The following is a 23,389-nucleotide window of genomic DNA, read 5'->3' as shown; positions in this document are numbered from 1 at the left end:
CTTGCCAGTAATAAACTGGATGTTTAAGGGACAGGTTCCTTCCACCCACCATGCCACTGATGCCACTTGGAGTAAATGGATTTCATTAATTACTCAACGAGCTCGAATGGGAAAACTCAGCCGTCCTGGAATCCTAGAAGTGATCATGGACTGGCTTGAGGGTAAAAAAATTGAAACATCACCTACAGAAGAGGTATCATGTGCTAAAGAGGCACCACCATACAATGAGCTACCAGAAAATGAAAAGAAATTTGCCCTATTCACAGGGACAGATCATGTCGGTTATTGTGGGATAGCATCGCAAAATGTGGAAAGCTGCTTATGGAGCCCCAACACGACAAGTTGCAAGAGCCACTGGAAGGTAAAAGGGAATCAATCAATTTTGCAGACGGTAAAAGGCTGTTCAGCTGGCTTTAGATGTGGCTGAACGGAGGAGTGGCCAATGCTTCATCTTTATACTGATTCATGGATGGTGGCAAATGCCTTATGGGGGTGGTTGCAGCAGTGGGAAGATGACAACTGGCAACGAAGGGGTAAACCTGTTTGGGCTGCTGAATTGTGGAAAGACATTGCTGCCCGAATAAGGAATGTTGGTGGTGGGTGCACCTGGTGGGTGATGGACAAAAATGGGAATGTCCAATGTGTACCACAAGGGAATTTGATGTTGGGGGAGTGCAGCCAATAATTATTTGTATATATAAGTAGAGCCTCAGAAGATATTTGATGAATGTCCAGTTAGGTACAAGACTTAAGATAGAATGGATTAATGTTAAGGAAACACTTTTTCTATATACCTTAATTAGGCTTTCTGTAAGCAAGTTTTCCATCTGGGCTCTATATCGTGCACTGGCCATGCATGTGTAGAGCACACATGGAAAGAAGTATAATTCAAAAGGAAATCTGCTGTGGTGGCTGGGAAAAGATGAGTGCACCCTGATGTGGGGGACGCCCTACTAGTGCTGCCTTTCCCCTCCACCGCTGTCATGTTTTCCTTTTTCTGGCAGTTTTGTCATTTTTCTCAAAATTAATAAATACTAGTGAGTTAGGTTATAGAGTTTTGTTCTCAACTTAGGGCTTTGTATGGAATAGATATAAATTGTTAAGAAAATAAGGTTGCTGATTACTCACAACTATACATATGAGTGTGTATGTGTGTATAAGCATAATGTAATGATGTAGAATAAGGGGTGGAATGTCATGGTTTAATAATTTTGTAATTTTTGCTATCAGTATTCCACATCATAACATCATATAAAGCATGAATAATTTTACTGAATCTGCAACTTACAGAAGAAGACTACATCTCCCAGAGGACAACACGGTCAGAGATAAGTCACAGGACCTGGACATCATATTATCTCCCTGGCAGGCTAGACTGACGTCTTTCGAGTTCTGGTGTTCAGGAGAGCCTGTGGGAGTCTTTGCCGTTTCGCCTCGAATTTACGGTAGGCCTCTCGGTTTTGGGACTCATTCTCTCTCCTATTTAGCTTGATTTGTTAGCTTAATTTCAATTATATTATATTATATTGTGTTATCCTGTATTTCAATATAGTATTAAGTAAATAAGTGTGCCTCCTTAGATCATTGCCGCTGTTTTCTTTTCCCAGTTAACTTTCCTTTTGGCCTAGGGCCCCTGCAGGGCCCCCCCATCACGCACGCAGGTAGATTTTCGTTTAAACCGTGACAATGTGGAATAACCATCATTGCAAGCTTCTGAAAACAGAAGACAAACACTGATCAGAAACTACCCACCTGATTCTGCTATAAAGCAGGGAAAGACCTTCAGCTACAGTAAGTATGCTTCCTGGGTTTATCACACAACTTTTAAGGAACAAATTTTGTCCAGCCTTGAAATCTTTTAAAGTTTAAAAGATCCTCTTTTAAAGTTAAATAGAACCTGTGAACAATTTCTTAGAACTTAAGAACAACAGTTCAGTTTCCATCTGAACCACCCAGTCTCATCGAAATAACAAAAACATTTCCTTTACTTATAAATCCTGGTGTGTGTGTGTGTGCGTGTGTTTGTGTAGCACATTTACACACAGAAATATAGACATACATACAGTAGATAATGTTAAAGCTGTATCTACTAGCACTAGAACATTAGCACCTGTCTAGAAGTCTGCTGTTCAAGGATCAACATTGTAAACACGAAATGGCTTAAAAGACATCCCATCCTTCTGCTGAACCTTCTGAGATCTCAGAAGGAGGTTGTACAATAAGGTATTAATTTGTTTCAAGAACAGGAGCACAGAACACCAAGGGGAACAAAGATACACATAATCACAGAGAAAAATAAATGAATAAATGGTATATTTATATACAGGCAGCCACAGGAGAACCAAGTGTCTGCCCTCAGGATAATGAAGGAAGAGGTATAGTGGGGATTCACTACAGGAGATATAGCACACTCACGCTGGATATTCAGGCACTTTTCCCTTGAAGGCAGGCAGCTCCCGCACATATTCGTTGTACAGCCACTTCACTTTGAAGTGCAAATTCATATAGTCCGCACTCTTACACAGTCTGTGTTTCTCATGTTCTGTGAGGAAGGAAAAAGGCAGTTAGGTCTCCTTTTACCATTATCACTGCAGCAGGGACTGGAAGGTCTTATGAAACATGTCAGCAGGATGCAATGGTTTTCAGGATGAAGCACCTACAGAGCCATAAAATCTGCACAGCAAAGGATTTTGGCAGAGAACAGGGATTCTCAGTGGTTGACCAGTGGGGCTCTGGAGACTGTTTCTGTGGTTCCCATTAATACACCCATTTGTTGGAGACTTTTTGGTTGTCAAGGCAATAAAAAGAGAGCAGTCTCTTACGGCCCTTCCATTTAACACATGACAGTCCAGATTTCATCTATGCAGGAAATAAAGCTGTAAGAGCAAACCTGTTCACTCTTTGAATATAAACCAAGGCAATACAAACATCTTAGACAACATTCCCTAAGAGGTGATAGTAGAAAAAACTAAGTTCTTCACAGTCAGACAGTATCTGTCACAAGGAAGTCCAGACACGTTGTGGAATTCTACACAAGTCCTCTCAAGTATTTTCACTATAACACTGAAATCCTCTCCTGCATGCATCTAACTTGCATTATGACACTGAGAAGCAGTAGACATGGAGTCAATGGTGATTAGAGCCAATCTGATACCAGCTTTATCTATAGTTGAACTCCCAGCGGTGCAAGGTATGTTGTGGGAATGGCCTTTTTCCTTTCCTGCACCACATGTACTCCAAAATACTTCATTTCATGCTCACAGAATGGCCATTTATTGTTCTCTGGTAACACAAAAAGCTTTCTGGACAGTAACAGCATGTTATTTCATTGCCCTGCATTTCCTTGAGGGCTTCTACAGACAACTTCTCAGCACCAGCTTGGTGTCCATTAACCATTATTAGTTAACCTTACCATTCCACATACAAGTTACCTTTCCAACAAATGCATTTTAATCCCATCTGCACAACCCAAAAGAGTTTGTTTGGTCACACAGAACATGAACTGTCTGCACACACACAGGACTGTGCCTGAAAGATCTCATCACCATGTGTATGGCAGGTAAGCATGTCAGCTGCTGCTCTTATGTCTCTAGCACATGAAAAACTACACAAGAGCTGGAAGAGCAGAGTATTTCACAGACATAATCCCCTCAAACCACTGCTCACCATTCTCTCTCTCAAGAAACACAAGCTCCATGTCTTTGCCCTCAAGGACCTTCACAGCCTATATTCACAATACCACCTTTCAGCTGTTGACTCCTACCTCCAGTCAGCCCACAAGTCCCATTTTTATCCTACTTGCTAAGTTCCCCCAAAAGCATCACCAAGCTTTTTCCCAAGCCATCGTACAGGCAGCTTGGCAGATCTCTGTGTGGGTACATAACTCTTTAAGGGCATCACTGCTGATAACGCATGAACAGGATCTAACTGTGTTAAAAAGTGCAGGTCTCTCTCAAGTTCAAATGGCTTAAATCTGGCACTTTGGTACAAGCATCAATATATATACATGTGAGCAATGCACGCTAAAGACACTTATCAGCAGAAGTTATGCCTCATGCTGTAACATGGTGACAGCTTCCTAAGCAGTTGCCTGAGAGACAAGCTCATTTTATCATCTATTTTCATTAAAATGTGAATTCGTGCAACTACACCAAAACATTAAAAAATCTTCCACATTTCTTTTGAAGCCTCTGTAACACACACAAGAGGAAAGGCCAAATAAATTATGAATTATCCAACTGAAAATACAAAAACCAAAGAAATTCTCATGCATAATTATTCTACAAGCTTTGTCAACTCCCAGAGCAATGGAATACTCCAGTGAGTTGCCTGCAAACCCCTTTAACAGCATAATACAGATTTTCTTCTCATTCTTCTGATTCACTTTCAGCAGATCCACAAAGATACAAACTCAAAAAAAGAAAGGGGGAGGGGGAAGAAAAGGGGGAAGGGAGCGAAACCCAGCCTTTGTCTTAAAGAAATTAAAATGTGCAGTACCTAAGATACATAACCCCAGGGGAGATGGTTTGACAGACAAATGATTTTAGATGTGCTACTACTTCACACATGCTGTGATCTGTTACTCTCCACAGTGAATTTGCTCTTACCGGAAGCTGAGGAAAGTATGCAAGCTTTTCCTTAACAAATCTAACATCTTTCTTGAGCACTAAGGAAGAACATCCTTCACTCAGTGTCAGAAGCACTGATCTCCCTCATGAGCAACTGCAGAAGAAAATGCTAAGCTCACCTTGCAGTTCTATAACAGGAAACAAACAGAGCACTAACTGTGCCTTCTTAACTCCCTACAAGGGTGAAGAAATCAATGGACAATTATAAATTCATTAACTTTGATAGAAGCAGGTGCTGTTCTCTCATGGGGACAGAGCTGCTCCTGCAGAGGGAAGGTCTGACTCAGGCAGGCTATACTTTGTGAAAGTGGCTTCCCCCACGTCAATCCCAATACACCCACAAGGGAACTACCACCTTCCAAAGCACCATTTAAACAGAAGCCAGCAGCACTTGTGATTGAAATATGAATCACACCACCATGGTGTGCAAGGGTGGGTACACAACTTTATCCAATCAGGCAAAAACCACAGACTCACTGTGACATGCTCTCTGCATTTAGCCAAAAGATTTTAGGAAGACTTTGACCCCTCTGCTTTTCACTTGCGGCTCACATAACAAGTCAAGATGACTACCAGCAACTCTTACTGAAAATTTCCTAGCCAACGTGCTAGCTGTAAAAGCATGACCATGTGGATGTACCTGTGTGTATGCAATGTTAGCAACTGCAGGTGGAGTATAAGGGTTATAGGTAAAAAAAAGAAGGTAAAAAGGACACAAATCAGGCCTGTTTCACCAAAACTGAGAAGAGCACTTGAAGCAATTAATTCAAGCCATTTCCTGATACACATATTTTCTGAGGCAGGACAGTCCAAATGCTGCTAAGCTGCAGGAAAGCAAGATGCAAAGCAACCACAGAAGCATAAATCCAAGGACTGCTACTTAGCCACCTATGCACTGAAGGAGAGGGTTGGCAGCAGGGAACAAAGATACAGAAAAGGAAAAGAAAGGAAAACTCTTACCACCATAAAAGAGAACTTTACGTATGCGAAAGAAAGGTGGGGCTTGTGACAGAAAAGACAAAAGTGAGCTGTAAGAACTCAAACTCACAGGAGCAAAAAGAAAAGTGACACAGGCCCAAACTCACTCATTCCCAACAGCTTGGTACCAACTGTCTACGTCAATGGATCCCACCTATGGTTTTGATCACCACTCTCTTTCTAAAAGGATAAATTGAAGCACTTGAAGGCAACGCGGTCTGAGGTATAATTTGTAAAATTACATCTTTTATCCAAATAAACCTGTATTTCAGATCCTGGGTTTGAAACACATTTTAGAAGAAGTGAAGTGGAGAGCACATGAGCCATCACTCCTAGCATTTCTTCTCTGCTCTATAACCTGCTGGCTTTTAAAGAGCTTAGCAGCAGTGGTGGTGGAACACTGCACAGATATTTTGCAGCAATTGCTGTGCTCTATCCTCAACGGACCACAGAAAGACCTCTCTCATTTCCTCGGCAGATTTTATCTGCACTTTCCTCTGGAGCAGAGCTTTTAAGGTCACTGAGGCAATGCTATTAAGGTATTAATTGGGAACTGCTTCCTTGCAGCACAGTCTCCAGTATGATGCCTGGTACTATTTTTGAGGCAGAGAAAGGACTTCCCTCTGTGTATGCTTTTCTTAATCATCAACCTGCTTTCCTTCTGTTAATTTCTAATACGTAATCATGATTTCCTGCAAAGAAACTCTGATAGGTCCTGAGTCTGTTGAAGTGCTAACACTAGACAGACAGCATCTGTGTGTGCATTTGATCCACCTCCCCTCATTACAAGTGAGATTGTGGTAGAATGATTTATTACAATCCTGCCTGCCAAGTCTACTCATTCTCTCCATATCAGAGATGCTTCCAATTTACAACTCTTCTAATGCTGAGGTGCCCAAAATAAGATGAAACATTGTTCAGGATGACGTCAATTTTCTTTTACTGTCATTTAATATCTTCCCAGTAGAGGAAGAACAGAATCGCTCTTAGGCAATTTGTGCTTTCTGTACTGCCCTCACTAGTGAGGATGGAAGGGCCAGGTCTGCTGTTTACAGTGCCCTGAACTGTCACTAGTTCTGGGGAAACTAAAAGCAGACCTGGTAGATCCTGTGTCTCAGTATCTGAGAATCCTTAGGAGAGACAAAGGCAAAAGGTAGGACTACAGTGCACGTGCCTTCCCACACTCTAACACGCAGCTGCTGTGACTGGTGCTAATGGTTCCAAATAATCTTTTAAATAGAGAACAGCTGTTTTGCTCTTATGACTTGAATCCTTTGTACATTAGCAATTCTAGACTTTAGAAGGTCCCCAAAGGGGGCAATGCTGCAGTACCCCTAAATGAGCAAGACTTCTGTTTCTGAAGCCCCTAAGCAGTGCATTATAGAAATCTTTCACACTGCTTGCTGAAAGCTGATGTCCTTCTCACAGAACTACAGATTTAGTGATAGAAACCTACAAAAAGCAAGCACACAAAGCACTACCTCATCCTAGGGCCTGCATCTAACTACAGGTCTTCCTCCTCCTTCCTACAGCACCTGCCCACTAGCAGCACAAAGTGGTGCCGTGCGCGTCTCATGTACATCAGCATTTGTACACTACCCCACACAGACTGCTCAGTGCACAGGGGGTGAGCTCCAGCTGGGAGAGGCATGCTTAACTGTCCCACAGGGGAGAAGTCTCTTAAGCAGTATGTAACCTCCATTTCAGCAGCAGTAGCCACACAGCCTTCTAAGTCTTCTTTTCTGACCTGTAAATCACTGGCATAAAACTCAAGGACACTAAGGCTAATGTTAGCAACTACATCCAGAGAGCTAAAAGCCAAAGTGCAGAAAGTCTTTGCCTACTCACAACTAAGTACTCTACAAAGAAGCATGAACTTACCACTTGGTGAGGTGAATGAGCTCATATTATCCAGAACTTAGGAACAGAACACAGAGGAAAACATCATGAAGAAGTTTAAGAGCATGTATTACACTCTGGGTTCATTTGCACCTATCTCATAAAACTGATCAGCTTTTTGTCAAACACCTGATGCAGATTTCAGGGCACACCATGTATGTACCCGGGAATTACTCCTCAAGCTGGTAAATACAGGACTATAAAATACTAGCTGTAGTTAAACTGGTAGAGATATTAGTGACTCAAACTGAAAAATGACAGAGATGAGTCGAAGGCAGCAAATCTAACCAGCATCCTTTAGAGTTAGCCTGGATGCTGGCAATCAAATAGAGCCATTCAAAAGGGAAAAAAACCACACATGCAATCAGTAATCTTTTGCAGCTGCACTCTGAATGCAAAAGGGGAAGGGAATCTTAAGAAAAGCAGCCAGCAGCCAGGTCTAGAGATTTACAATTCTCATCATTACTGGTAAAGGAGAAAGACAGGACACCTTCAACACGTAGAAGAGCAACATGTATTATGAATTCCTGATGGTGAGTGCTATGAAGTAAATAAGAACAAAATGGAAAAGGAGGCGAAAAGAGTTTGCAGGAACAGTTTCTAGAGAAAGCGAACATGAAATAATCATAATTGCCCAATCTCTAATGCATGTGCCAGCAGTGACAGACATTACAAAACAGACACCTTGATGCAGAAGGTATTGGTCCCTTCTTTCTAATATCTGCTCTTACATCAACACAGCCTCACAAGAGGAAAATACTGTGGGGTACAGGTATATATCAAAATCTCTCAACAAAAGAAAGAGAACTATTCATCTAGACCTGCAGTCTATTCAAGCCCAGAGTCAGCACTTTGTGAACTGATTTAGAGGTCAAAAATCAAGTTCAGAAATTGTAATAAGTCATTAGAAGAGTACTGTGAGTGGTAGAATTCCTTTCTGGGAGATTGCTGTGTGCCTGTTCAGGAACAGTAAAACTCCTCTTCTAATGTGCGTGTGATGAAATTATACAAAGATACAGAACAAGGATTGTCTGCAGGAGGATTTGTTCTAGCTGTACATTTTCACCAGGAGCACATACAGTCTACTCAAGACACAGCCCAGCTACTTCTTCAGGCCTTTCTGTCACTGTACGCTGCAGAAGTAACCAGCTGCTGATCTTAGCCATCATATCGTCAGGTCAAAGTGAAATTCAAATTTCAAAGCAGCAGAGATGACAAAAAGCAGCTTGCAACACAGCCTGACACGTGAGTATGGAGACCATGCAGTTTTTCATGCAGTGTTCAGTTTCAATTCTCAGCCATAAAACAACTGTACAAAACCAAAACAATACAAATCTCTGCTCCAAAAGGAACAGGAAGGCAGCAGTGAGTCAGCTGGCAGCCATTAGAAACTGTCTTACCTTCCATGGCATATTTCATATCCTGGGCAAAAAGACTCCACATCACCTCTGCACTGATCTTACCAACAGCAAGCTCCTGAGGAAACCTGAGGGGACATTTGGGAAAGGCTTTAACACTCTTAATACAAAGAGTTCTTCTATATTCAGCTCTGGACTAAACTACAAGCTGAAAATCTCAAAAGACTTTTTCTCCACTCAGATAAATCACCATGTGGATTTTAGAGATCATGGATTCAGCTGCATCACAAAGACGAAACAGACTGAAAATAACACTGCTGTTGAGATCTGTTTCAAGTCCACCTCTGGATGTCTCACCCAGAACAGACATCTGCAGTAATTTTGGGAATGTGATCCTTATGCACTATGTGATTACTATGCACAGTAATCAGGTATTCTTCCCATGTTAAAACGGTGATATCTAGGGTGCATCTAATTCTCTGTGCATAACACTGTCAGAAACTTTCACCTGTGTCCTGTGGGATTGTTGGAGAAGCACCCAACAGATAAACAAAACAGTTTCAAATGCTTTGCAGTGTGCCAACCCCACCCAATGCAATGTCCTAGTGCAGCACAGAACACCATGCTCCTACATAACAAAGTAAGGTACTATCACCATGGCACCATTGTCTGCATTTATGTGCATCTAGGGGAAAATAAAATAACAACAACAAAAGAACTCTCACCCCATTTTCAGGTGCCTCCCTGAGTTCAGGATTGTAATAATCAGGGTGTTTGTGTTCGAACGCCATCGTAACTGAACCTTTTGAAACTCTTCCATCGCAATCAGAAAGAGTTATTTTTATAGACAGAGACAAATAAGACAGAAAGACAGACAGACAAGATAAGTACTTCTATAAATACACAAATGACAGAAGAGACAGAAAGCAGTATAACATAAAGCAAAGCACACAGAGGGACAAGAATTAGCCATAAAGGACATGGAAGATTCTTACTGATTCAGTACTGGGGTATAAGAATTCTTGTCCTCCTCTATGATGGAAACTATCAAAGTGATGAGTTTGGGCCAGAAATCCAAGTTCCTGATACTGGGACCCTGTTCCTCAGGAGGAAGATCCTGATTTTTGTTCTGTGAAGGAAGTCATTGGAAAACTGGTGTCATTTTAGAGGGTAAAGAAGAAGCTGATGAATGCAGATCACCTCGCTCCCTACAAACCCCAAACAGTAATTACTTATGAGCAACTTTTTCTGAAGAGTTTAAAAGTATTTGTGTCTGCTGGCAACTTGCTTCGTCTAATAGAAGACACAGTAACATGCCAAACCATATTGCTTACCATTGGCCTCAAGTCTAGGTAATCTGCCCTTTGTCATGTACCATGGCAATAACAAGTCAGGCTCCCAAAGACCTGCTGAGACATCATTTACTCTAAGCTTGCTCCAATACTTTCATTCTAAATTCTTGGGTTGATGACTACATCCATGTTGACACATTCTATATTAATTACCGCAGAGTGGACAGCAGAGTTCTTACAGATTTGAAAACTGTGTCTACAGATATATCCTAAGGCCAGAGCAGAATACCAGGAGACAGAAAACAGTACAAAACTTCACTGTTTGAGGTTTATCTAAGCTAAAGACAGTCCTCTTGATCAGTTTGCTCACTCAAAGTTGCATCAAGCCTTCATTTCAAAACTATCCACTCAAGAAATAAAGATGCTGAGACTGGGAAAACAAATTGTAGTGTAATTAGTATGAAATAATTTATCATCTTCCACTTACTTGTTAGCAGTCATTAATTGATTACGAGTTCCGTGCATTCCGAAGTTAAGTCACAGCTTTGTTTATGTTGGCTATTTATATGGGTTAGTATTTGCACGATTATCTTAGGTAGGCATTTTTGCCTACTTATTAGCTACTCACAGGATCTGTCTGGTACTCGCGACTGTACAGTTCATGACAGTTGTTGAAAATGTACTCATACGTGGAGTTGAGGCAAGCTTTTACACAGTCCTTCACTACCTGGCTGGCTCGGGGTGGACTCTGAAGCTCTTGAACCTGCACAGAGACAACAAAAAGAGTCAATATACTGTGAGAAAGAGCAAGACACCAGTCTGGGAACTACCCAGGAAGCATCAAACCTGCTCACAGGGATTTGCACTGCCTGCGACCTGAAAGAAATCAATGAAGTCTGCCCTGCCTCTTTAGCTTGCCTCCCCTGGTACAAAACAGGAGTGACAGCACTTAAGGCCCTGCAGGATCATCTGGAGCATAAGAGAGATTTGACATGTCAGGGAAGATTATTCTGAATAAATAAATCACACTGCTTAATGTGTACAATCTGAACCAAGTCAACACAATTTCTACTAAGCTTGCAGGATTTTGCTATAAAGCTGTAGAACAATCTTTTTTAACCAACGAAGATGTAACAGATCATCAGAAGAAAATACATCTAATGTGGAAAGTCTTGATGAAGAACTAACACTTGTATGCTTTTAACTATAGTACTAAAAGGGCATCTTCAACCACTGGCTTTACTGCATTTTAGATTATGCCACAATCCCACCTGACATGCCAGCAGATGCACTTTTCCCTCTTGAAGCTACAGAGCTTTTTATTACTTCATCTTTACACAGCCTTAGAAGAACACCGCAGGGTTACTTTAAAACTGCAAGAGGCATCATCTTGTGAATAAGGTTATACTCAGAGACAGTTTTGATATTGTCACTACCTCTAAGCTTTCCAAAGTATTTCTACAAACTAAACTTTCAATGCAGGTCTGAGTCTGAACCGAAAGCTTACTCTGAAAGTTTTGAAACACTATTTGCCAAAGAGCTTAAGATTAGAATGATAAGCACTTACTCAAATAGATCACATGGTTTGTCTTTGAAAGGACAAAAATTACTGAGACACACTGACCTGCTACACTGGTTAAAACAAAGCTTAGAAATGAAAGCCAAAAGTTAAAGATAATCTCATAACAAGTTGTTATCGGAGTGGCACATTAACATACAGAACATCATCACAGATCTATATTGGAAGATGATACACCATTTCAGTATCTTGCCCTGCAAGAAATACTTCCAAAAATATTTATTTGATAAAAGATGGTGAAGGAACAGTTGTGAGTGATAAATGCTGTAGACAGCTAATAGGAAAAGCTTCAAAACACTATTAAGAGCAGTAAATTATTTTTCTGAAGACAATTCCCCTTCTTTCTTCTCTCCCATCCTTCCACTTTTCTCAAAATTAAAACGTGCCAAATTTACAACTCAAGAACTCCAGGGAAAAAACAGCTTTCATCTTCGTGAAGCAAACCAGAGCAAAGTATTCTGCATGTTTATTACGTGGCCAAGGCCCTTAAGCATCTAAAGCAAAACAGCATGTCAAAAATGGTTTAGAAATTAGAAAACAAGTCCTGCAGCAGAAACTGCAGAAGTTCCATTCCCACCCCCCCACACAACACTACCTTCATCCTGAAAAAAGTAATGCTGGTCAGCAAGTCCACTGTGGACTTGAGATCCTGCAGCCGCTCAGGACTGCTGGCAGGGAAGTTATTCTGTTGACAAGAAAGGGAAATCCTGTTGGAAAGCGCAATCTGATCCATGCAAAGCTTCAAGCATGTTCTAAATAAGGAAAGTGTCTTGGAAACATTTCCTGCTTGAGAAGCTTTTACCAGTCAAAACAATGTTCAGTAAATATGGCCTTTTTGCTGCAAAAGCTCATATGTTTGCTTAATTAAATTGCTTCTCATATGATTGTGAAGTCTGTGGATGCCAGGACACTGACAACCCTCTGCGGTAGGAGATATCTCCTTGGTGGCAGAAGAAGCCAGCAGTGAGCAACAGCATTGCCTCCATCAGCCACAGAACTACTGCTGAGGCTGCTTGCAGAGGTCCTTCCCTTTCAGCACCTACCATTTGGCTTGTTTTTCTTCTGAAACACCAAGAGGTGTGGTATATTCACAACCTCTCCAGAGAAATAAATTCAATTGAAACGTGAAAACAAACATTTTTCACTATAGGAAGACATCTTAACCACTCAGCTGCCCTTAACATCCAATCTGCCAAGACAAGCATTCAGCTACGTGTGCTTCTGTTGTTCTGAAACAATTTACATACCATCCCCATAATGTACACATTATCTGTCTGTAACCATTGTTTTCTTCTTCCACTCTTTGAGTTCCACTGATACTGGAAGTCTCGTTGTCCTTTCCAGATGATGTATGTGTGGGTGCACATGTGTACACATATATGCATTTACATGCAAACATACATGCACCATGTACACGCTGCTTGCACCAAGCTTTGTTTCTTTCAAGACACTGCTCCCTTTCTGACCTCAGGCACTGTGCTTCCTCCTACATTTCCATTCTTTCCTTCCCCAAGCTTTAACAGTTTTCATGCTCTCCATGTTCTTACACTTGAAGAGATGTGACTGGTTATGCTGCAATAGTAAAGGCAACCTCGCTAACATAGTATGTTCATATTTACTTATTCATTTTTTCTTTTCCCTGAGGACTTGCAGAAAATATGCCCCAGTAACACAGTAGTGGTTTAGTTCATTAGTAGTTTAGTTCACTCAGTGCAAGAAAATTAATGTTCCTTAGAGTTTATTGTAGATGCTTATCACCAGACAACTCTCCTCATGCAGTTAATTTGTCCACACATCATCTCTTCTCGGTTCTCAGGGTATTTACCAAAATCAACATTTAAACACAAAATGTTGAATGAGATCCAAAGCCTACCACTCCACCTCATTAAGAAAATACATTGATTCAACACTGTCTTTATGACAAATCCAGTGTGGACATTCATTGGTTATTGTCTACTTTTAAGTGTTTCCAAAAACCTTGAATCAACACAGTGGAGGGAGAATCGATATGGACAATTTAAGCTGTAAATTGCCGTACTTTCTCTTGAAAGTTGGTAGCTGTATACCAGCTTTCCTTTTTGTATACCTTTTTCTTCCAGAATCTAACTTGCCCAGTAGGGATCTTACAATAATTACTAAGAAGGCTCAGATTGTTTTTGCCAATTGTTGTCTAAATGCTCTGCCAATTAGGAAACATCTAAATCATTTAAAGCGAACAAATATTTCCTGGTCCTTACTTGTTTGTCCAAGGTTTAGTTCATGAGCCACCTGAAAGCAGTTTTTATGGAAAACCAAGCAAATGAAAAGGCATCACCACTACAGCTTCCTGTTGCCATGCCCTAATAATTTTCCCTTTGCTTCTCAGTGGATCAGTGATCTCTTTGCATTTTTTTTCTTAGTAGTAGTGTAATTTTAGAACAGCTCATTACACAAATTCCTTTTATCTTCTTTCATGCCTTGCTCTGTCTTTTTGCTCGTCTTATTAATGCACTTCTCCTATTAGTCCGCTCACATTTCCCTTTTCAGCCTACTTATAAATAAATAAACAAAAAACAAAGCTCATATTTTGCCACCATATTCGTATTTTTTCCATGACCCAGACACTACTTAAAATTACCTAGCAAGGAATTTAAAAAAACATCAAATCACAAACTTGCTGTAAAACTATGGAGTAGTTCAGAAGCCTGACAGACCAATGCCACCACCTGAGACCTATCCCTTCCCCAGTATGGTGGAATGTCAATCTGAAAACTCTACTTATATATCCAGAGTCGAGGACAGTAGCAACAAGGCTGCAGGTCCTCTAAATGATTTCTGTCTCCTGAGTGTGAACAAATCTTATTTCCCTCTGTGGATGATACTTGAAGTATCTGATAAGAAAAATTCAAAGAAATTAATCCAGTCAGCTCACGTTTCTGGGAGAGTATCAGAGATAAGGACAGTTCATAATCCTTAGATTATTTCAGAAGCCTTGAGGAAGGTACAACTGAAGAAAGAACTTGATTTAAATTCTATCCAAGTGGAAAACACAACTGTGTATTTGAGCAAGAAGCTTGTCATGACAATTCAATAAGACACAACTAACCAACAGTTCAGAGATGTAAGAAAAATCCCAATGGTGTATTTCCCCACTGCATATCAACATACCTGAAGAAATTCTGTTTATTCTCACTTACCCTATACATGGAGAGATCAATCCGAAGTGAGTTATGAAGCTGGTCCAGTAGCTTAACAAATCGTTCTTTCTGTTGAGCAAAAAACACCAACAAGCATCATATATCATCACTGTCCAATCAATGCTCTCAGTAAGAAGCACTAGTGTTAGAGCTCAGGATAGAGGGAGGGAGCACTATAGATGCATTGTTTTGTGTGTTTGGGTTTTTTGCCTTGATGCAGTTGCTGTTTTTAAGAGCAAATTTCTGAAACTACCAGACTGCACAATATATTTTATCAACAGTATCACCACACAGAATTTAATACAGTTTGCTCATTTCCATAACATCTGTGCTCCACTGTGATTTGTCACAATGCACTGCACTGATTAATAACCGAAATGTGTGATGGTGACAATAAGCCATGCTCTGCTTTGTCTAGTCCAGGAGAACTCCACAACTTCCAGCTTCTCACAGATGAAAAGTTCCTTGAACAGAGCATGTTATTTATTGAAAGGCAGAAATTACACAGGCAAATGAGAGAAGTCCAGTTGTATCACCAAACATACCCCAAAATTGGAGGCTGCGAAGCGGTCTGAAGCAGACACGTTTGTGGAGGCAGTTGTGTGCGCATAGTAAGCGTTGATATTGGCAAGTAAAGTGCTCATCACAGCTGGTACACCTGGGCACATGTATTTGGAAGAAAGACATGCAAAATGCCTGCAAAAGGACAGTTCAGTAAGTCATTCTGGTCTCCTCTGTGCTGTGCTACCTTACACTCAGCCAAGTTTCCTATCCCTTTAATAGCCACTCTGCTGGAGGTAACAACCTGAACATAGACAAACTGTTTTCTCCTTTTCACTCAATCTCCAGCATTTTGCTTCTAGTTTTTCACCAAATATGCCATCTATGTAATAGGTAAGAGAGGAAAAAAAAGAAAAATCATTTTACTACAGCCTTTCCATGTCACAAAACAGCTTCTCAACAGTTTGTTGTCACTAGGTTTTGACATTAGTGATACTCTGGGTACAGGAGCCAGGCCTGGCACACAGAGATCAATATAATTTACTGTTACTCAAGGCTGCCACAGGTTCTGAGGTATCACGAGGCTGCAGCAACTGCAAAACACTGAACCACAGCAAAATCACACACTATTATGTCTGTGCTGCACTGATAAGTTATTCCTTACAGCCAACACTTCCAGCCTTCAGGAAGCATGCTCATTTGTTGGTTGCTTGTTTGTTGGGATTTTTTTTCCTCATTTAACTGTTCCCATTAACATGCAAGGAATTGTCCTGCAGGAAATCTCAAAGTTATGCCAGAAGCACTCAAGCTTGTGAAATGATTAAACAATAAAAGAAAATCTTTAAGACATAGAGGAGGGGGGAGATAATTGGAGCCTAAGAGGTCTGATATTCTGAGATGCAATAAGTCAAATTCATTCCAACAGACAGCAGAATTTGCAGGTTTTAAGCAGTTCTCCAAGCAAGAACCCTTGGAGAAGCCCTAAACTAAATTTGGGAACTATTTTTCTAAATGTAGTTTACCCTCAAGGAATTCACCACAGAAATCAGATTTGGTGCTAGTTAACCTACAAATAATTACAATCAAAGAAGCTCCGGTGAGGGAGTTGCACAGAAACACATACATCAGTATTTCAGATAAATATGACCATGGAATGGAATCACAGAATCCTTAGTGTCAGAAGGGACCTTTAAAGGTCATCTAGTCCAACTCCCCTGCAGTGAACAGGGACATGCACTGCCAGATCAGGTTGCCCAGGGCTTGAATGTCTCCAGGGATGGGGCATGATGGCTGTTCCTGAATGTGAACCTGCTCATTACACAGTACCTATATACCAACTTGTCTTTCATGCACCCAATGGATTTAGACAGACAAATAAAATGTCTGTGCCTAGCTTGAGGTATAAGAAGTTCTGAGCTAATGAATGTCTCTAATGATCATCATTACTACTTAACAAAAAGGGGAGGATTAGCAAGAGAGCTGAGCCAGGCCGAAATCCTTTCAGATGGACAAATTAAAGAAGCAGCAATATACAGCAGTTACAGCATAGGAAATTCCAAGGAAGATTTTCCAGTTTGGATTACAAACAGGAATTTCTTCCCTTAAGTAATACAGCCCAAGGACAGGAACCCAGAGAGGTGTTGGATCTCTATCCTTGGATGTCTTCAAGGAACTGAAAGAGGCTCTGATGTGTCTGGTTCAACTTCCAGGTGAGCCCTTTTATGAGCCAGGACTAGACCTCCAGAGCTATCTCTCAACAGCCTTCCATTTTGGCTTAAATTAGCAGGCAGTAAAAGACTCTTGCAAAGGAACATAACATAACTCATCCAAGGGCTAAAAAGAACCAAAATGATAAGCTTCAAAAGTGAACTTTTTCAGATTATTTTGCTGTATCTAATATTACGTTTGAAATAAGAAATGAGCTAAGCATTACTTTAAGCAGAAGGGCTAATCCTAAATCCACATAAAAGTTCAGTGACATGGAAAGTGCTCTTGAAGACCAAGAACTGCATGAGCCTAGATCTAAAGAGAACAAATCAATGCTCTATTACTCAGACTTCCTGCAAACACCATGAACACTAACTGGAAAATCAGTGACTTCCCTCATCTGTATTAATTGCTATAACAAACCGCTTTCACAAAACCTCTTCCCTTTTCAAATTACCAACAAATTTCAATAGGATATCTGGATAATATCTTTTTAATAGCAAAGTGTTCAAATAGAGATATTAGAGTTTTAGAAGAGGGATGGTTAAGATAACAATAATAAAGTACAGACCCTTAAACTCATAATGTCTGTGTAATTCTTTAGAGTAAGTTTTAAAGGTAAAGGTGCTCATACAAACTGCTCAGATGGAGGCTTAATTCCAGCACTTTGTGAGACAGTAATTTCTAGATTTGGAGAAAATTAGTGATTCAGAGACATGCATTCTTCCTGTTCACAGTGTGCCCCATAAGGAGTAACTGTTAATGCCAAGCCTTCTATTATCAACACATTTAATCTTCTGAATCTTCACAGTCACATCAATTAGTTACCATGGATGTCTGCACTAAAGACAACACCAAATGCATCTTACGTCATGGCCTGGTATATTGATTCAATGCCGTAGCGCATTGCAAATTCATCCACAATCTCTTGAGCTGTCTCATCAAAGTACACCTTCCAGGCATCATCTCCTTTGGCATCAGGGATCTTCACCACCCCATTCCCTTGCACATCTGTGAGATGGTGAAAGAGGTTCTGAAAGACAAAACAGGAGTGAGATTATATGCGAGGCTTGAAGTTGCCAAGTGAGTTTGATGACCAACTTGGAAGTGCTGGGAAGTAAGCACTAACACACACTTCTTTGCCCTTCTTCATTTTTCCTTCCCCCTACCTATTATGCATTTTTGAGCTTTGACTTTCCTTTCATATAGCATGCTCCAAGCTGAGTTTTTCCACACATATACCTACAGCTTTACCCACTCAACACTGAGAATGATGCAGAGGAGTGCTCCAATGTAGTGAAATCACAGACTAATTAGCTTCCTGAAACCTACACACTTCTGTCCTCAAATAAATGACTTAGCATGGACAAGCTATTTAAACTAGATGAGGTAAGAGCCCTGTATCAGCTTTGTATTAATTATTACACAGTAGAACAGTCCAGATGTTTCTTTTCTGAAAGACAGGACATCCTTAAAAACACCCTTAACAACTAGACACTTGTGTTATTACTCATCATAGCCTCTCACTTTATCTAACACAGGAACGTCTTTCAGCTATCACTGCTGTGCAGAAATTTTAATTCAGTTCAGTGGAGTTCTCAGCAATCCTCAACTTTATGTCACTTACAGGTTCATCAGCTTATCAGACAGCTGGCTCCCTACAATAAGGGACACAGAAGTCTAATGATCTAATTAGGAGCTGGAGGACTCTGCTTTATACTACTATTCTAGCTCTAAATCATATTTATTTTATGATGCAGAAATGAAAGAAGATGATTCTTAAAAAGGGTATATTTGCATGGAAAAAAAAACAACCTCAGGAACTGAATGATCATGCATGCTCGGAAAGCCAAAAATGAAATGGTTTACCAAGCAGAAGCAGTCACTGAAAAACTACAAGAAAAACTACGTACTGAAAGACAGCACAGCCCACTAGAATAAACTTTTGTTCAGTTAAACTTCGCTTGACTTTTTCCTGGTAAGACCCAAAGACACGGCGGGGATCTCCCACCCCAGTGTCTGAATAAATAAGTTGTAACTGAAACCCCTCCTCTCTAATCTGAATTTGCTTAAACTTTACTGGACCTTGGGATATTCTTCCATACAAGGTGGGAGAGTCTATGGCTGCTCTTCCTTATTGAAACACTTAGAGAGTGATCCTTTCATTTGCCTTCTCCTTGATAAATATGCTGGATGCCATGAACCTCAGATATGCTCATTAGCTGTCTTTAAATTTCTCCCACCTTCTACAGCACTGCCTGTACATCTTGGACCATGTTGAGACAGATCAGTACTCAGCCATCACAGCTTATCTTCTGAGACAAGCAGCAACAAAAAACACAGCATCTTCCATGGAAATGCTGTATGTCTGGGACCTCAAAGGTGATTAGCAAAGTTAATTTGTGAAGCATATCTGGCCTGGAGTCTGCCATTTTAGTAGGCTTTCTGTAAGGAAAGATACAGATGAAGTGCATGCTGAACACATAATTCAAGGAAATAAAGGTTTCTTCCTGTTAAACTTATGGGAGCTCTAAGTTGGACCAGTGTCTCTTCTCTGCTTGACAAAAGCACAGCTGTGACGAGTGGAACAGAGTGAACCAGACAGCATTTGACATCGTGGGGAGAAACTAAAGCCTTCCTGACAAAAGCAGGCTTGATGACTCAATGTCTTTCCAGGCCCACAGAGCAGGAGAAAAAAGGCTCACTGACTGTAAGAAGGAACATTCCAAGAAAATAAAAGGTCAGAAAACTACTTCTTCAACAAAAAGAAGGAACATCGTAATGACTAAGATGAATTGCTCTTTACCTCATGAAGGCAAGTGTACTGAATGTGATATGGAGCCACCTTCTCCTCGCCTTTGATCTCCACATTGATTTGCAGACGGATAGCCCCAGACACTGCAGACTTATCTGTTCTTTTCTCTAGAAAGAAAAACCATCAGCAATTATATGCATTTTTCATGTTCAGAGCACAGCCACTTTGGGGTGGCAATGCTGGAAAAGAAACTGCTGGAAACTCAGGATTAACCTGTGATCAGTAATGCCATGGATGAAATGTCCTGACTTTTATTTTTTACTTCAAACCAGTAAAAATTAAGTAGATACCAGTAAAACAGAGGCCACAATACACTCTCAGTATTACACATCTGGCCATAACAACATACATTTATATATATAAGCTAGCCCTTTGGACAGCAATTGTGCTATAGCCCCCCGCAGCTTAGATCCAGTTAGCCAAACTAGAACCACCAAGGAAAGTGCTGCAAACTTCTCCAGACTAAGACTCATATTAGAGCAGGCAAGGGAGTTCAGAATACCACATGTACAGCCATGATAAGGTTTTTCCAAAGCCACCAAGGAAATATCAGCATTGTCAGGATGGTGTTGCTCAGATCACTTTTACAAGGATAGGGCTGACTGACACAGAATCTGTTCCTGATTTGATTACAGTCTGAAGCTGCTGGGAACTGCTGATGTTGTCTTATAAAGACAATTCTGATTGTCCTACAATTATTATCATGCCTGTCAATTCAGCACTATCTGGTTACTTGTCACTACTTTCTACTACACCTTATTTTGTTCACTTGGAAAGATTTCAACAAATCACAGCTCAGCATCATGAACTTGCATGTCTTAAGAGACTGGCAAAATGCTTGTGCTAGTGCACAAAAGGGCACAGGACAGGAAATGTCTCCAAATAAGCAGAGTCCAGCCCTGCCCCAAGCATTTATTCTATGATAACTGAATGATTCCATGATTTATGCATTTTCCTTTTCAGTGCCAACAGGAAAAAAGCCATCACCATTTTCACATGCTATTCTGCAGTACTTCACTTCAACTGCAATTAAAGCCTTGCAGCTTCCCTGCAGCAGTATAATGTCCCTCACAATCATCTAACCATCTACGCTTTGGTTTGGTTGTGGGTTGTTTTTTTGGCCTATATTGAAATCTATGTGTGTAGTTCTCAAACGCACCCAAACAAACAGGTGACTGCTTTCAGTTCCAAAGCCCCACTCACCAAGGTTATACCACACATCCATTTCTCCACTCAGTGTACGGACTTCAATGATTGTCTGCCCCAGGAAGTCATCCGACTCGCGCTTCAGCCTCTGCTTGACTCGAGACTTGATGTCATCGTCCTCATCCCACACTCGCACCTTGATCCGGTCCGAGGAATTATGGCACTCACTGAGAACAAGACAGATGTGATACTGAAAAGCTCATAACACAGCTGACATTTCTACACTGCATGCTTTATGTTCTTCTTGACCTGCTCACCTAAATACAGAGTGGCACATAAACAAGACATAAACAAGCAGCCACTTCATTTGAGACTGTAGACTGATAGGAACCACAGAACAATTCAAATGCACTTCAAATGCACACTAAAGGAGAGTGCCCTGCCCATGGAGAGTGCAACCACCAGCTTCAGGTTTGCTAAGCTGACTGTGACTCTTCTGCTCTTCTTCATTTTCAGGAGCAGCTCCTTGACTGGGGGAATTCTTTTACTCCTGTTGGTTTTGCTGTGAAGCTCACAAAAGCTGGAAGATAGCTAGGATGGTAAAGTCAGCCTGCATGGTCCAAAAAACATTGATAAGCACCTCTCGGGTTTCTGTCTGCCTTCCCCAAACATGATCTTCTATTTGGCCCTAGGTGTTAAAGGTGATTTCTGTTTATGGAAATACAGTGCCAAGCATAACATGGTCAAGGCCTACAACAAACACATATCAGAATATCTTGTAATAAGAAAAAGATAAAGAACTGAGGTGGAGGTAGTTCTCTTTAGTCACAAAGCAGTAGCACACTAACATACAATACATTATAATCAGATGATATAAACACTGCCTGCACGTGGGATGAAAGGGTGGGATACGATACTTGCAAAGTTGGTATGTAATTACTAGCATTGATTATGCCAACTATTCACAGCTCAGATTTATATTTTCTCTGTACCTTGAGCAAATCGGTAAGGACATTTCCATTAAAAATACAGCTTACTCCTTGCTGAACTCACAGACTTCAGTCTAACGCACAGGCAGAATTTGCAGCCTCCTCCATTTTTAGATGCTCATATGTCTTTTGCGGATGCAAACAGGCTCCTGGATGTCAGAAGTGGGTGTAAGGACCTTACAATAAGAGCTCTGCTCATCTGCAGGGCATGCAATACAACAAAGCAATTTGAATGCTTGCATGAGAACAGGACAAGGGTGATTATTCACCATAACCACTACAAATGCCCGCCCTCAAGGAAATAAAACCTATGAAAGCAGGCAACTTCTGCTGAAGGCCCGTTTTCCAGCCTTTTTAACATTAATGTGCTGCATCTGTTGCTAAGCAACAGGAAGAAGGAAGAAATGGGTCAGAAGAGATCTGCCAAGCCTGGTCAATAAGATGTGGCAGTGATTGGTATTTCCATGCTCACTACCAAAAAATCATTTGGGCTCCTATGGCTGCTACTGTGATACATGACTGCTTAAGAGACATCCATGCAGCTCGTTAAATTTTTTCCAGCAAAGAGGGATATCTGGGAACGACACTACGAAAGTTAGGGGCAATTCCAGGCAGCTTTAATCACTGCAAAAAGCATTCCTGCTCCCTTCCTTTTCAGTGCAATCAAAGCTGTATTTAGAGATCTGAAGAAAGAAGATTCAGTGTTTTTCTCTTTCCTCCTCCTCAACTTCAAGGATATCTTCCTTTGATAAAAATATGCACCAAATGCACACAAGCTGGGAATGTTCAGAATGGTGCTCTCTGTAAGCTCCCAAATTTAACCGAACATATTGCTTTATCTACTGGCAACACAGCATAAGTGCATAAAAGAACTCCTCTGCTCCTGACACAGTGCAATAATGTACATCTCAGCAGTACCCTACAGCCTCAGTGTTCAGGACACCGTTACCTAAAAACACAGGTTGGTATATAGTGACATTTACCAAGCACCAGCAAGTCAACTCCTGACTTCTTCAGATTTCAACTTCTGGCACAGCAGCTCTTTGTCAAAACAGCTTTGATCTTATTTTTCTTTGCTACCACTGGTGAAAATATGTCTCTTTCCTTTACAAAAACATTCACTGTTTAGCTCCAAATCTACCGTATGTCCAGCATGCACTGTCCTACACTTCTCAAATGGCTATCAGCCTTTGCTTGGGCTGCAGCAGAATAACTCACTGCTAAGTGCCACAGGAAACTTCCCAGTGGCATTTACTGAACTACCAAATTTTCTACTTTATCACACTTTTCTCTTTTGTTTTTAGGAGATTGCTCAACTTTT

General features: G+C 40.8%; 1 protein-coding gene across 1 annotated transcript in view; it reads right to left on the bottom strand.

Annotated features, from left to right (window-relative positions):
* UNC13B (unc-13 homolog B) overlaps positions 1-23,389 on the bottom strand; it is a 199,008-nt gene that overhangs the window by 46,219 nt on the left and 129,400 nt on the right. The window contains 10 exon segments of the mRNA XM_032441195.1: positions 2,416-2,542; positions 8,906-8,991; positions 9,859-9,992; positions 10,784-10,918; positions 12,330-12,419; positions 14,911-14,979; positions 15,456-15,606; positions 17,988-18,151; positions 19,925-20,040; positions 21,137-21,306. Of these exon segments, the coding sequence (XP_032297086.1) occupies positions 2,416-2,542; positions 8,906-8,991; positions 9,859-9,992; positions 10,784-10,918; positions 12,330-12,419; positions 14,911-14,979; positions 15,456-15,606; positions 17,988-18,151; positions 19,925-20,040; positions 21,137-21,306 (1,242 nt within the window).

The sequence above is a fragment of the Coturnix japonica genome, chromosome Z (genome assembly GCF_001577835.2).
Source record: "Coturnix japonica isolate 7356 chromosome Z, Coturnix japonica 2.1, whole genome shotgun sequence".
NCBI lineage: Eukaryota > Metazoa > Chordata > Aves > Galliformes > Phasianidae > Coturnix > Coturnix japonica.
This window is presented reverse-complemented; position numbering and strand designations above follow the sequence as displayed.